This window comes from Ornithorhynchus anatinus, chromosome 7 (genome assembly GCF_004115215.2).
Source record: "Ornithorhynchus anatinus isolate Pmale09 chromosome 7, mOrnAna1.pri.v4, whole genome shotgun sequence".
In the NCBI taxonomy this organism is placed as follows: domain Eukaryota; kingdom Metazoa; phylum Chordata; class Mammalia; order Monotremata; family Ornithorhynchidae; genus Ornithorhynchus; species Ornithorhynchus anatinus.
In genome coordinates, this window is record NC_041734.1 from 77,293,308 (window position 1) to 77,307,235 (window position 13,928).

At 49.9% G+C, this 13,928-nt stretch overlaps 1 protein-coding gene across 1 annotated transcript in view; it reads right to left on the reverse strand.

Moving 5' to 3' along the window:
• Window positions 1-2,521: 2,521 nt before the first annotated feature.
• The window catches only part of CDK15 (cyclin dependent kinase 15), an 89,077-nt gene continuing 77,670 nt past the window's right edge, over window positions 2,522-13,928 (reverse strand). Inside the window, exons 13-14 of the mRNA XM_029068495.2 lie at window positions 4,239-4,387; window positions 2,522-2,586 (exon numbers count right to left, since the gene is read on the reverse strand). Of these exons, the coding sequence (XP_028924328.1) occupies window positions 4,278-4,387 (110 nt within the window). The 3' untranslated portion in view covers window positions 2,522-2,586; window positions 4,239-4,277. The remainder of the gene's footprint in view (window positions 2,587-4,238; window positions 4,388-13,928) is intronic.

Here is a 13,928-nt window from a genome sequence, read left to right on the forward strand (position 1 = left end):
ATAGTTGCTGTAGACAAACTCCGAGGACACCTTTTGCTCTGTAGCGATGGACAGTTTTTCTACAAAAACGTTCAGTCCGTGTCTACCCACTCCCCAAGAACCTCCAGGGGTGGCCCATCCATCTCTGTATCAAACAGAAACTCCTCAGCGTTGGCTTTTAAGCCCTCGATCACTTCACCCCCTCCTACCTCAACTCGCTACTCTCCTACTACAATCCAGCCCGCACACTCCACTCCTCTAATGCCAACTTATTCACCGTACCTCCATCTCCCTTAAAAACTCCCCACCGACCTCTCACCCACGTCCTGCCTCTAGCCTGGAACACTAGAAATAACCAGTGGAAGGCCTGTTCGAATGCCAAATAAAAAAACAAAATTCAACGCTTCTGAATCTTGGCCTTTCATCAGTCTTAAGCACGGGTGGTCCTGGAAGAGGTCGATGTGATTCTGTTACGTTCACTGTGTATGGCGTAGTGGAGAGAGCATGAGCCTGGTAGAAGGTCATGGGTTCTAATCCCAGCTCCACCACTTGTCTGTTGTGTGGCCTTGGACAAGTCACTTCCATTCCTCTGTGCCTCAGTTACCTCGTCTGTAAAATGGGGATTAAGACTGTGAGCCCCGTGTGGGACAGGGACTATGTTCAACCCGATTTGCTTGTATCCACCACAGAGCTTAGTGCCTGGCCCATAGTAAGTGCTTAACAAATGATTATAATTAAGGAAGCATTTTGGGGAAGCAGCTTGGCTCAGGGGAAAGAGCCCGGGCTTGAGAGTCAGAGGTCATGGGTTTGAATCCCAGCTCTGCCACTTGTCAGCTGGGTGACTGTGGGCAAGTCACTTCACATCTCTGTGCCTCAGTTCCCTCATCTGTCAAATGGGGACTAAGACTGTGAGCCCCCTGTGGGACAACCTGATTACCCTATATCTACCCCAGTGCTTAGAACAGTGCTCGGGACATAGTAAGTGCTTAACAAATACCAACACTATTATTATAATTGTTATTCAGCAATGTAATTTTTTGAAAGTAAATGGTTATCAATAACTCAGCCTGGGTTCAGAGCCTCCACTCAGCACATGTTCATTTTCCCTGCCTCTCCTTCGCAGGGCCATGGGGCGCTCTCTCTCTCTCTCTTCCTCCTTTTTCTCTTCCTCCTCCTCCTCTGACACCCAGGGATTTCCACTGGCTGATTTCATTCTCTGTCAGCTGCTTTTCCCCTTGCTCTGAGGCAGTGTCAGAGGACCTGGTTTCCCAGACTGCCCGGCCCAGGCCCCGTGAGGCGTAGATGAATTGGATTCTAATCGCAGTTCTGCCATCTCCCTGTTACATGCCCTTGGGTAAGTCATTTCACTATTCTGGGCTTCAGTTTTCTCATCTGTGAAATGGGAATTTGACACCTGTTTGCCCTCCTACTTTGACTGTGAGCCTCACATGGGACAGGGACTGTGTCCAACCTGATGATCTTCTTTCTACCCCATCCTTTACTACAGTGCTTGGCACAAAGTAAGCACTAAACAACTACCACATTATTATTATTATTATTACTACCTATGTCTCATCTGATCTTGAATCTAACCCAGCACTTAGAACAGTGCCTGATATAAAGTAAGCACTAAATAACTACTACATTTGATGATTATTACTATTATTGCTATTATCATTATTATCCGTGTCCGATCTGATTCTGAATCTTACCCAGCATGTAGAACAGTGCTTGGCATAAAGTAAGCACTAAGCAATTACCATATTTGATGATGATGACGATGAATATCTTTGTCCGATCTGATCTTGAGTCTAACCCAGCACTTAGAACAGTGCTTGACACATGAGCAATTAACAAATACCACAGTTGCTATTATTATTGTTGTTATTAATAATGATAATAAACATTCTGCAACCCTGCAGTTTGGGCTGTTTTCCCGTCATGTACCCGGAGAGCCTCGGTGGGAGGTGATTCCAATAGATCCCAGTCCCCCCGGCCCAACCGCTCCCCACCACAGACCGACTGGCCGGGATCACTCGACAGTGGGATGAGGCCTCTGGAGCTCAAGATGCCCCGGTGGCTTGGAGCAGGGGCATCAGTGGTCTTGCTCTGCTCTTGACCATGATGAGCCTCAGGATATGAGCAGCCCCCTCCATCCCCCAGAGCCTCCTGAGTCCTACCCACCGGCCCCTCGCCCCCCTCCAGAAATCCAGGATTCAGTGGAAGAACGGGAGCCTGATTCAGCTCTGCCCAGTAGCTCCCCTGATTCCCACCTGGGGTGGAACCAGGTTTCTGGTAATCCCGTTAGCGGTGGGCGGAAGCGTCTTCTAGCAGATGATAAGCAATAAGCAAGTCCTTCCGTGGAAGACTTTATCCTGGGACCCATCTTCTCCGGAGACTCTGGTGAAGTTGTAAGAAAGCCTCCTCCGGGGCAGCAGCAGCAGAAGCCTTTCGAAGCCGCCTTTCGTCCGAGGGGAGCGGGCCGGCCTACTGGCCAGTGCCAGATCCGCAGAACCGCCAGTTCAGCCCCCTGACCCCTTCCCCCTGTCACCCCGGCTCCTTCCATCCCAGTGACCGAATCCATCACCTCTCAGGCTGGAGCTCTCCCTATTAAATGAAAAAGAGGAGCAGATGAATCAGAAGGTTCCGGAGCCAGGATGGACCCTGATCTCTCTCGACCAGGGGCTGCTCGGACAGGCGGAAACCCTTTTGGAAGAGACAAATCCTGGGCAAATCTGAGAGTCGCCACCTGCCCCTCGTTCACTGGGAGGGGGCGGCAGGGGGCTGGTGAGGGAGAAGCGGCAGGGTCTAGTGGAAAGAGCATGGATCTGGGAGTCAGAAGGACCTGGGTTCTGCCAATTGGTTTCTGTGGGATCTTGGGCAATCATTTCACTTCTCTGGGCCTCAGTTTCCTCAACTGTAAAATGGGGATAAACGTTCTCCCTCCTACCTGGACTGACAGCCCTATGTGGGGGCAGGGACTGTGTCTGACCTAATTAACTTGTTTGAATCTACTTCAGTGCTTAGAAAAGTGTTTGATGCAGAGTAAACACTTAACAGATACCTTTAAAAAAAATGGGTGATGAGTTGGGATTATAGGTGTCGGTCCCAAGCCAAGGGGAATGGGGGAATTGGGTTTCAAGCCAGTTCAGCCAATTGATCAGTATTTCTCGAGCACATACTGTGTGCAGAACATTGTACCTAAACACTTGGGAGACTACAGTGTACCAGAGTTGGTAGACGTATTCTCAGCCCACAAGGAGCTTACAGTCTAGAGTAATAAATTTATCATTATTGCTGTTCTTATTAACATGAGGGACAAGTGATACAGAGAATAGAGGGTAGGAGGAGAGGGACAAGCAGTGTGACTTAGTGCAAAGAGCCCAGACTTGGGAGTCAGAAGGGGCTGGGTTCTAATCCTGGCTCCGCCACTTGTCTGCTGCGTGTCCTTGGGCAAGTTACTTCATCTTGTAAAATGGGGATTAAGACTGGGAACCCCATGTGGGACATTCATTCATTCAATCGTATTTATTGAGGGCTTACTGCGTGCAAAGCACTGAACTAAGCGCTTGGAAAATACAATTCGGCAACAGAGACAATCCCTATCCTACAAGGGGCTCACAGTCTAGAAATGAACTATGTCCAACCTGACTAGCTTGAATCTACCTCAGCTCTTAGTACAGGGCCTGGCACATAGTAAGCACTTAAGAAATACCATTATAAATATAAAAAGCATCAGGGAAGAGAGACTCTAAGCAGATCGGACACAGTTAAACATGCTGTGTAAATTCCCCAAACTGTCTGAGGGTCTCACACTCTTAGATTTTCTGCCTACGTGGTAATGGCTCTCCTGAGGTCTGCTCGCTGGGAGGGTCCTGGGGCAGCAGCCCCAATTCTTCCCACCCCAGGGATCACATAGGGCTGGCTGGCGAGGGTGAGGGGTGGGGAATCCCTCGCCACTTGGACACCACCGGGCAGAGAAGCAGCATGGCCTAGTGGAGAGAGCTCGGGTCTGGGAGTTGGAAGGTCATGGGTTCTAATCCAAACTCCACCATTTTTCTGCTGTGTGACCTTGGGCATGTCACTTCACTTCTGTGTGCCTCAGTTACCTGGTCTGTAAAATGGGATTAAGACTGTGAGACCGATTTGAGATGGGAACCGTGTTCAAGCCGATTTGGTGGTATTCCCCCTCCCCTCCCCGCTAGTGCTTAGCACAGTGCCTGGGCATTGTGCACTGAACAATTACCACCACATCTTACCAGGAAAAACATTCAAGGATCCCAAGGGTCCCGGCATTTTCACCAGCATCTGCTGAACAGCGAAGGGGGACCACCTCTCTGATAAGAAGCAAAAAGGTCGTAGATTTCTGGCTTCAGCCTCACTCCTGGAACACTAAACAAAGACTCCGCTACGGGAAAGGCAGAGAGGAAAGAAAGGCATGAGTTCAAAAATTGGAATTCCTGGGAATTTTCAGAGAACATCTCACTTGTAGATGGAGAATGCATCAAGCCACTTGGAGACCCGCCCGTGGGTGAGTTGCGTAGAGCCCCTTGAAATTGTGTTTATTGATCATCTGCTGGGCTGGGCAGCAGGAGCTTGTTGTGGACAGGGATTGCCTCTCTTTATTGCTGTATTGTATTTTCTAAGCCCTTAGTACAGTAAGTGCTCAAAAAGTGTGAATGAATGAATGAACTGTACCAATTATACCTAATGGGGTCAAAGGTCTTGCCCTCAGGGAGTTTTAAAAGAGCTCAATCACTTGTATTTATTGAGCGCTTATTATGGGCAGAGCACTGTACTAAGCACTTGGGAGAGTACAATATGACAATAAACAGATCCATTTCCTGCCAGCAACTAGCTAACAGTCTAGAGGAGGGGTGGTGAAAGGTAACCATACCCTCTCTGGCTTCAGATTAAGTAATAACAACAATAATTGGGGTATTTGTGAAGCACTTATTATGCACGAGCTCTGTACTCAGCCCTGGGGTAGATACAAGATAAGTTTGGGACTCACAGTCTGCTATGTGACCTCAGGCAAGTCACTTAACTTGTCTGTGCCCCAATTACCTCATCTGTAAAATGGGGATTGAGACCGTGAGCCTCATGTGGGACATGGACTGTGTCCAACCTGATTAGCTTGTATCTACCCCTGCACTTAGAACAATGCCTGGCATATTCTAGGAGCTTAATGAATACCACAAAAACAGTGGGGCGGAGTCACAGTCTGAGGTATTGAGGCCCCATTCGACAGATGGGGAAACTGTGGCCCAGAGAAATGAAGTGACTTCCCCAAAGTCACAGAGCAGGCAAGTGGTGAAGTGGAAATAGAACCCATATTCTCCGATTCCCAAGTCCGGGCTCTTTCTAAACAGTCCATTTCTCCAAACCTATCTGGGTTCTCCTTTCACCTGTGGGGGCAGAAGAGGGTGGCATCTGCTATCGACACAGATGTGGGGCTCCTCAATGTCCCCGAGACCCAGTTCTGGGCAGAGGAAGCAGAAAAAGCCTTGCTGAGGGGATTTACGGAAAGCACAGCCTGGCCCGGCCCACCGGAAGGTCGAGACGGGCCTAGGATCTCTCCTGCTTCACCCACTGCCATGGTTGAGGGGTAGGAGTCACATCTCATCCCTCCTTGTGAAGGGTGGGGGTAGAGAGAAATGAAGTCACCTGATCCGAGTCACAGTGTGGACTTTCACCCAAGAGGAACCACCCACCCCCTCTCCTTTTCTGCCTCTCCCTCTGTCTCTACTTTTCTCGCTCTGCCACCGACTCTGTCTCTTTCTTCTCTCTGACTTCTCCTCCCTTCCTTTTCCCCCTTTCCTCATCCTCTCGTTCCCCCACTCTTCTCTTTCCTACCTCCCTTTCTCCTCTTGCTTCCACTCTTTTCTCTCCCTCTCACTTCCCCCTTCCTTATCTTCTCTTCCCCCTCCCTCTGTCCTTTTCATTCTCCCTTTCCCATTCTCTCTTCTTTTTTCCCTCCTTTTCCCTTACCTCTCCTCTTTTTCTTCCCCACAACATCTTTCTCTCTCCTCCTCTCCCCTCTCATCTCTCCCCTCTGTCCCCCGACCCCTCGGGAGGGGGAATGTAAAAGCTGGAGGGTGAGAGAGGAGCTAGGAAGGAACTTTTTTCTTTCCGCCTTCCCATCTTCTAAGAAGCTCCTCTTCGTTTTGTGAAAAAAAGAAAGGGGAACAGTGAAACAGCGGCAGAAAGGCGCCCAGTTAATCAAAAGGCTTTGCGGCTGTCTGAGGCTGCCACCCTCTCCCTGCCGCCTGCACGCCCGCTGCCTCCCCCCCCCAGGAAGGGAGAGAAGAAAGAAGGCCTTGAGGCGGGTTGGCCCCCCTCTCCCGGCAGTATTCCCCCGGCCCCCAGCCCCTCTGCCAGGGGTGCCAGTTCTCCCCCGCCACACCTGCCCGACAGACTCCTCCTCAGCTCGCTCGCCCCAGAAGGCCGACTGGCCCCCGCCACCACCGCCGTGGCAACTATCCTGCTGCGGCCAAGGACTCCACCGCCCGGGCCGCCACCGTTCACAGCTGCCACAGCCAAAGTCACCGCAGTCATCCCACCACCACCCCCGCTGCCGCCTCAGGCTCCACAGTCGCTGCCGTGGCCACAGAGGACATCCCCGGGGGCATTAGAAATGGCCAACGGGGATCCGGGCAGGGTCTGGGAAGGAACAGGGGGACGAGAAGGAGCTGGTGGGTTGGCAGCCTCACGGTGCCCGCAAACTCCAGGCTGGGCCACCCTCCAAACTTCCTACGTGGAAACAGCCGGCCGAGGGCTTCACCGGGCACTCCGCCGGCCGAGAGCTCCCCTCATGTGCTCTGCTGGCCACTGTGTCGCCCGTGCCCGAGGGCTCTCTGCTGGGCCCCTCTGGCTGCAGCTCCCTACCAAGACCCGCTGGTCAAAGCTCGCTCCTCATCGCCTGAGAGGTCCTCCCTACTCCTCCATCCGAGGGCTCTCCCACACGCTCCGCTGGCCTCAGGCTCCTCGGCATGCTCCGCTCAGAGGGTAATAACTGTGGGGCTTGTGAAGCACTTACTTTGCATCAAGCACTGGTCTAATTGCTGGGGTAGATACCGGGCAATCAGGTTGGACACATTCCCTGTCCCGCAGGGGACTCACAATCTCGATCCCCATTTTACAGATGAGGTAACTGAGGCACTGAGAATAACAATAATAATAATAGGACTTGTTAAACACTAACCATGTGACAGGCACTGTATTAAGCACTGGGGTGGATAAAAGTAAATCTAGTTGGACTCAGCCCCGTCCCACGTGGGGCTCACAGTCCCGGGCTCCATTTTACAGATGAGAGAACTGAGGTCCAGAGAAGCAAAGTGACTTGCCCAAGTTCGCACAGCAGACAAGTGGAAGAGCTGGGCTTAGAACCCATGACCATGCTGCTTCTCTACAGTGGGGCTGCAGATCGTATCGAAGTGTTTAAGGGGCGCATGGTCAAATGCATTAGTGATGCAGAGGGGAGGGCAGGTAGGGGAAATGAGGGGTTAGTCAGGGAAGGCCTCTTGGAGGAGGTGATTTTAAGAGGGCTTTAAAGGTGAGGTGAGCGGTGGATTGTCAGATATGAAGGGAGAGGGAGTTCCAGACCTGGGAGAGAAAGTGGGCAAGGGCTCAGTGGCAAGATAGACGAGCTCCAGGTATGGAGGGTAAGTTGGTTTTAGAGGAGCAGAATGTGCGGATTGGGTTGAAATAGGAGATCAGCAGGAAAAAATGCAGTGTGGGAAGCAGTGTGGCCTAGAGGATAGAGCACAGGCTTGGGAGTCAGAAGGATCTGGGTTCTAATCCCAGCACTGCCATATGTCTGCAGGGTGGATGTGGGCAAGTTGATGTAGTGGATGGAGTAGGGGCCTGGGAGTCAGAGGGTCATGGGTTCTAAACCCAGTTCCATCACTTGTCTGCTGTGTGACCTCGGGCAAGTCACTTCACTTCTCTGGGCCTCAATGACCTCATCTGTAAAATGGGGATTGAGACTGTGAGCCCCACGTGGGACAACCTGACTACCTTGTATCTACCCCAGTGCTTAGAAAAGTGCCTGGCACATAGTAAGCACTTACAAATACTATAATTATTATTATTAATTCACTTCACTTTTCTGAACCTCAGTTATTTAAACTGGAAAATGGAGCTCAAGACCATGAGCCTCATATGGGACATGAAATGTGTCCATCCTGCTTAGCTTAAATCTATCCCCTGCACTTAGTACAGTTCCTGGAACATAGTAAGCACTTAAATACCAAAAAAAAAAGGTAGGAGGTAGAATGCTGATTGAGGGCCTTAAAGCCGATGCTAAGGAGTCCTACCACATCCCTCTCCCTCTGAAGCTCAGAGCTGTTTCTTGGAGGTAGAGCTTGTTGGATGAGGGAGATTCATTCAATTGTATTTATTGAGCGCTTACTATGTCCAGAGCACTGTACTAAGTGCTTGGGAGATGACTTTTAGGTTCAGATGGAGCAGGATTGGCCTGCCCTTCCTGACTTAAACCTCGCTAACAGTCAATCAATTCATCAATCAGTAGTATTTATTGAATACCTGCATACAGAGCACTGTACTGAGCACTTTGGACAGTACAATACAATAGAGTGAGTAGACAGGATCTCTGCCTTCGTGGAGTTGACAATCTAGAGGAAGAGGCAGACACTAAAATAACCTACAAATTGGGGGAATAATAATAATAATAATTGTGGTATTTGTCCAGCGCTTACTATGACCCATTTTTTACAGATGAGGTAACTGAGGCCCAGAGAAGTGAAGTGACTTGCTCAAGATCACACGGCAGGCAAGTGGCGGAGCCGGGAATAGAAGCCAGGTTGAACACAGTCCACGTCCCACTTGGGGCTCCAAGTCTTAATCCCCATTTTACAGATAAGGTTACTGAGGCGCAGGTAAGTAAAGTGATTTGCCCAAGGTCACACAGCAGGTAAGTGGCGAAATTCGGATTAGAACCTAGACTCCCAGGCTCGTGCTTTTCCCACTAGGCTACGTTCCTTCTCTAATATACTTGTTCTCCCTCCCTCCTAAACCTATGAGCCCTGTGTGGGACAGGGACCGTGTCCCATCTGATTATCTTGCATCTACCCCAGCGCTTGGCACGTAGTAAGCACTTAATAAATATCATTATTATGAAGTGCTCCAGGTGGTTACCAGTGTCTAAGTGGGTAATTGGCATAGGAGTGCTGACGTGGTAGTTGGGAGGTTGAAAGTAGTGGGGAGGGGAGAAATAGTGGTTAGTTAATGATGATGTCCAAAATAAACGCTCATTAAATACCACCGATTGATTAAAGACTTAAAGGTGGGGGGTAACTTGAGGGCAGAAGTAATCTGAAAAATGGAATTTAAGATTCTAAACTACCACATTAATACAGTCAGTCATCGTATCCCGCCTGGATTATTGCATCAGCCTTCTTGCTGACCTCCCAGCCTCCCGTCTCTCCCCACTCCTGTCCATACTTCACTCTGCTGCCCGGATCATTTTTCTACAGAAGCGTTCAGGACATGTCTCCCCACCCCTCAAGAAATTCCCGCGGTTGCCCATCCACCTCCACATCAAACAAAAAACTGCTCACCATTGACTTTAAAGCACTCAATCTTGGCCCCTCCTACCTCACCTTGCTACTCTCCTACTCCAACCCAGCACACCCGCTTTGCTCTTCTAATGCTTTATCACTATGCCTCGCCCCGTCTATGATAGGGGCAGGGATTGTCTCTCTTTATTGCTGTATTGTACTTTCTAAGCGCTTCGTATAGTGCTCTGCACACAGGAAGTGCTCAATAAATACGACTGAATGAATGAATCTCCCCGCCGACCCTTCACTCACGACCCGCCTCTGGCCTGGAACACCCTCCCTCCTCAAATCCGACAGACAATGACTCTCCCCCTCTTCAAGACCTTATTGAAGGCCCATCTCCTCCAAGAGGCCTTCCCTGACTAAGCCCCCTTTTCCTCTTCTCCCGCTTCCTTCTGTGTCGCCTTGACTTGCTCCCTTTTTTTATCCCCGCTCCCAGCCCCACACCGCTTATGTACGTACCTGTCATTTATTTATTTATATTACTATCAGTTTCCCCTCCTCTAGACTGTAAGCTCTGTTGTGGGCAGGGAATGTGTCTGTTTATTGTTGTATTGTCCTCTTCCAATCGCTTAGTACAGTGCTCTGCACACAGAGCTCTATAAATACGATCGAATGAGTGAATGAATATGTACCAAACACCGTATTAAGCGCTGGGGTGGATGCAAGCAAATAGGGTTGGACATATAGTCCCTAACCTGAATGGGGCTTACGCTCTTAATCCCCATTTTACCACTGCGATAACTGAGGCCCAGACTTGCCTAAGGTCACCGGGCAGAGAAGTGGTGGAGTAGGGATTTAGAACCCAGGTCCTTCTGATTCCCAGGCCCGGGCTATTCACCAGGCCAGGCTGCTCAGTTTGTGGGCTGAGTTGTAGTGGGAGAAGAGTGAGGGTAGGTAGGCGGGAGAGAGCTGACTGTGCAAAACGCTGGGGTCGATTTAATACAATCAGACCCAATCCCAGTCCCACATGGGGCTCCCACTGTGCGGGAGAGGGAGAATGGGTATTTAATCCCCATTTTAGGATGAGGAAACTGAGGCCCAGAGAAGTAAAGTGCCTTACAGTCACCCAGCAGGCAAGAGAGGCATCATGGCCTAGTGGAAAGTGCGTGGGCCTCCGAGTCAGGGGACGAACATTCTAATCCCTGACCCGCTGCTTGTCTGCTGCGTGATCCTGGGCAAGTCGCTCCACTTCACGGGAATCATTTTTCTCACCAGTGGCTCAGTGGAAAGAGCCCGGGCTTGGGAGTCAGAGGTCATGGGCCCGAATCCCGGCTCTGCCACTTGTCAGCTGTGTGACTGTAGGCAAGTCACTTCACTTCTCTGTGCCTCAGTTACCTCATCTGTAACATGGGGATTAAGACTGTGAGCCTCAGGTGGGATGTCTCTACCCCAGCGCTTAGAACAGTGCTCTGCACATAGTAAGCGCTTAACAAATACCAACATTATTATTATCTTATCAGTTCTCCCTCCTACTTAGACTGTGAGCCCCATGTGGGACAGGGACTGTATGTGACGTCATTATCTCATGATCTCCCAGCCAATGCAGAACCTGTATTTAGAGAAGCAGCAAGGCATCACGGATAGAGCACAGGCCTGGAGGTCTGGATCATGGGTTCTAATCCTGGCTCCACCGTGTGTCTGCTGTGTGACCTCGAGCGAGTCACTTTACTTTTCTGTGCCTCAGTTCCCACATATGTAAAATGGGGATTGAGACTGTGAGCCCCATGTGAGACAGGGATTGTGTCCAACCCGATTTGCTCGTACCCACCCCAGCTCTTAGTACAATGTCTGGCACATAGTAAGTGCTTATCAGATACCACAATTATTATTGTTGTGTCTTTAATTTTTTATGCTATCTGTTAAGTGATTATCAGGTGCCAGGCACTGTACTAAACTCTGGGGTAGATACAAGATAATCGGGTTGGACACAATCCATGTCCCACACGGGGCTCACAGTCTTAATCTCCATTTTACAGATGAGGGAACTGAGGCCCTGACCAACCCAAGGTCACACAACAAACAAATGATGGAGCTGGAACTAGAGCCCAGGTCCTATGACTTTGAGGCCCGGGCTCTTCCCATTAGGCCACTCTGCTTCTCACTACCTCTACGCTTAGCTCAGGGCTTGGTACACAGCATATACCCCAGTTATTACCATGATTACTGGGAGGAAGCAACAGAGAATTTGGGGTGACCGTTCTGAGGATGGGGTCGGATCAGCTCAAGTGGAGGGGTGCGTGAGAAGACGGGGGATAGTGACCGGCAGCCCCCTGTATGCTCTGCCTGGGGTTAAAGGTCGACAGCTGCACTCTCGTGACTGGGGCTTTCTGGGAAACTGGGAATCCCGGTCTTCCCAAAGCCTCTCCTCCAAAATGTCACCCCATTCCCGACTGCCGCTCTCCAGGCCGATGTGTCAGCTGCTGTGGTTCCCAGCTGTTCTCGGCCGGGGTGGTCTGCTTCAGGTTACACTTCCCCCCAGCTCGAGAATGTGTCTTCCATCCTGACTTACGGCTTCTCCGCTTCAGCTCCCTGCCTCCTGCCTATCCCCACTGCAGTCCATATTTCGCTCTGCTGCCCACATCATTTTCCTAAAAACCTCTCCCCACTCCTCAAGAACCTCCAGTGATTGCTCATCTACCTCCACCTGAAAAATAAACTCTTTATCATCAGGTTTAAAGCACACGATCCCCTTGCCCCCTCCTCCCTTATCTTCTCAATTTCCTACTCAGCACACACATTTCGCTCCTCTAATGTCAACCTCCCCTCCGTACCTCGATCTCGTCTGTCTCACCACCGACCCCTAGCCCTCCTTCTCTTTTGGGTGCTGATCTCCCTCCCCTTTCACATCTAGCAGTCCTCTGCTCTCTCCGCCTTCAAACCGCTCCTAAATCATATCTCCTCCAAGAGGCCTTCCCTGACTAAACCCTCTTTTCTCCTACCTGCCCTCTATTCATTCATTCATATTTATTGAGTGCTTACTGCTTGCACAGCACTGTACTAAGTGCTTGGGTTCTAAGGTGGCTTCACCACTTGCCTGCTGTATGGCCTTGGGCAAGTCACTTTACTTCTCTGTGCCTCAGTTACCTCATCTGTAAAATGGGGATTAAGACTGTGAGCCCCACGTGGGAGAACCTGATTGACTTGTATCTATTCCCAGTGATTAGAACAGTGCTTGGCACATAGTAAGAGCTTAACAAATACCATCATTATTATTAATACAATAAAACAACTATTTTGCATCGCCTATGCGCTTGAATCCCTTAAGCTCTTTGATATTCATTCCAACCCAATTCCCCGGCACTTACAGAGGCATCTCTCTATTTTGTTCCTTCCCCTATCAATAATATATTTTAATATCTGTCTCCCCCCTAGACCTATATACTCTTTGAGGGTAAGGATCTAATCTACCAACCAAATTGAACCTTTACTCTCCCAGCTGCTCAGTGCTCCCAGGAAGTGCTCAGTAAATACCATCGACTGACGGATCGATTGACTGAGCTCGCCGTAATGCAGCTGCTTAGCCATCACCCTCTCCCCTCCAGCATCTCTCCAGATAGAGTGGGATGCAGTGAGAATCGGCTCACTATTGGTGGTGTTAAGCAACCAGTGCTATTCATTGAATACTTATACTGTGTAATAATAATAATAATGATGATGATGGTATTTGTTAAGCGCTTACTATGTGCAAAGCACTGTTCTAAGTGCTGGGGGGCTACAAGGTGATCAGGTTGTCCCACATGGGGCTCACAGTCTTCATCCCCATTTTACAGATGAGGTAACTGAGGCCCAGAGAAGTTAAGTGACCTGCCCAAAGTCACAGAGCTGACAAGTGGAAGAGTGGGGATTCGAACCCATGACCTCTGACTCCCAAGCCTGGGCTCTTTCCATTGAGCCATGCTGCTTCTCTAACAATCAGAGCATTGTATCAAGAAGGAGCCTGGTTTGCTGTCTGCCGTGGAGGGAAGCACACCTATGAGCCCGTTGTTGGATAGGGATTGTTTCTATTTGTTGCCAAATTGTACTTTCCAAGCAGTTAGTACCAGTGCTAGGCACTCAGTAAGTGCTCAATGAATACGACTGAATGAATGAATGTGCAAATGATAATATTTGTGGTATTTGTTAAGCACTTCCTATGCGCCAAGCACCGAATGAAGTGCTGGGGTTGGTAAAAGGTAATCTGTTTGGACACAATCCCTGTGCCACATGGGGCTCCCAGTCTGGATCCCCATTTTACAGATGAGATGACTGAGGCACAGAGAAATTAAGTGACTTGCCCAAAGTCACACAGCAGACAAGTGGTGAAGCCGTGTAAGAACCCAGGTCCTTCTGACTTCCAGGCCTGTGGTCTATCTATTCATTCATGGA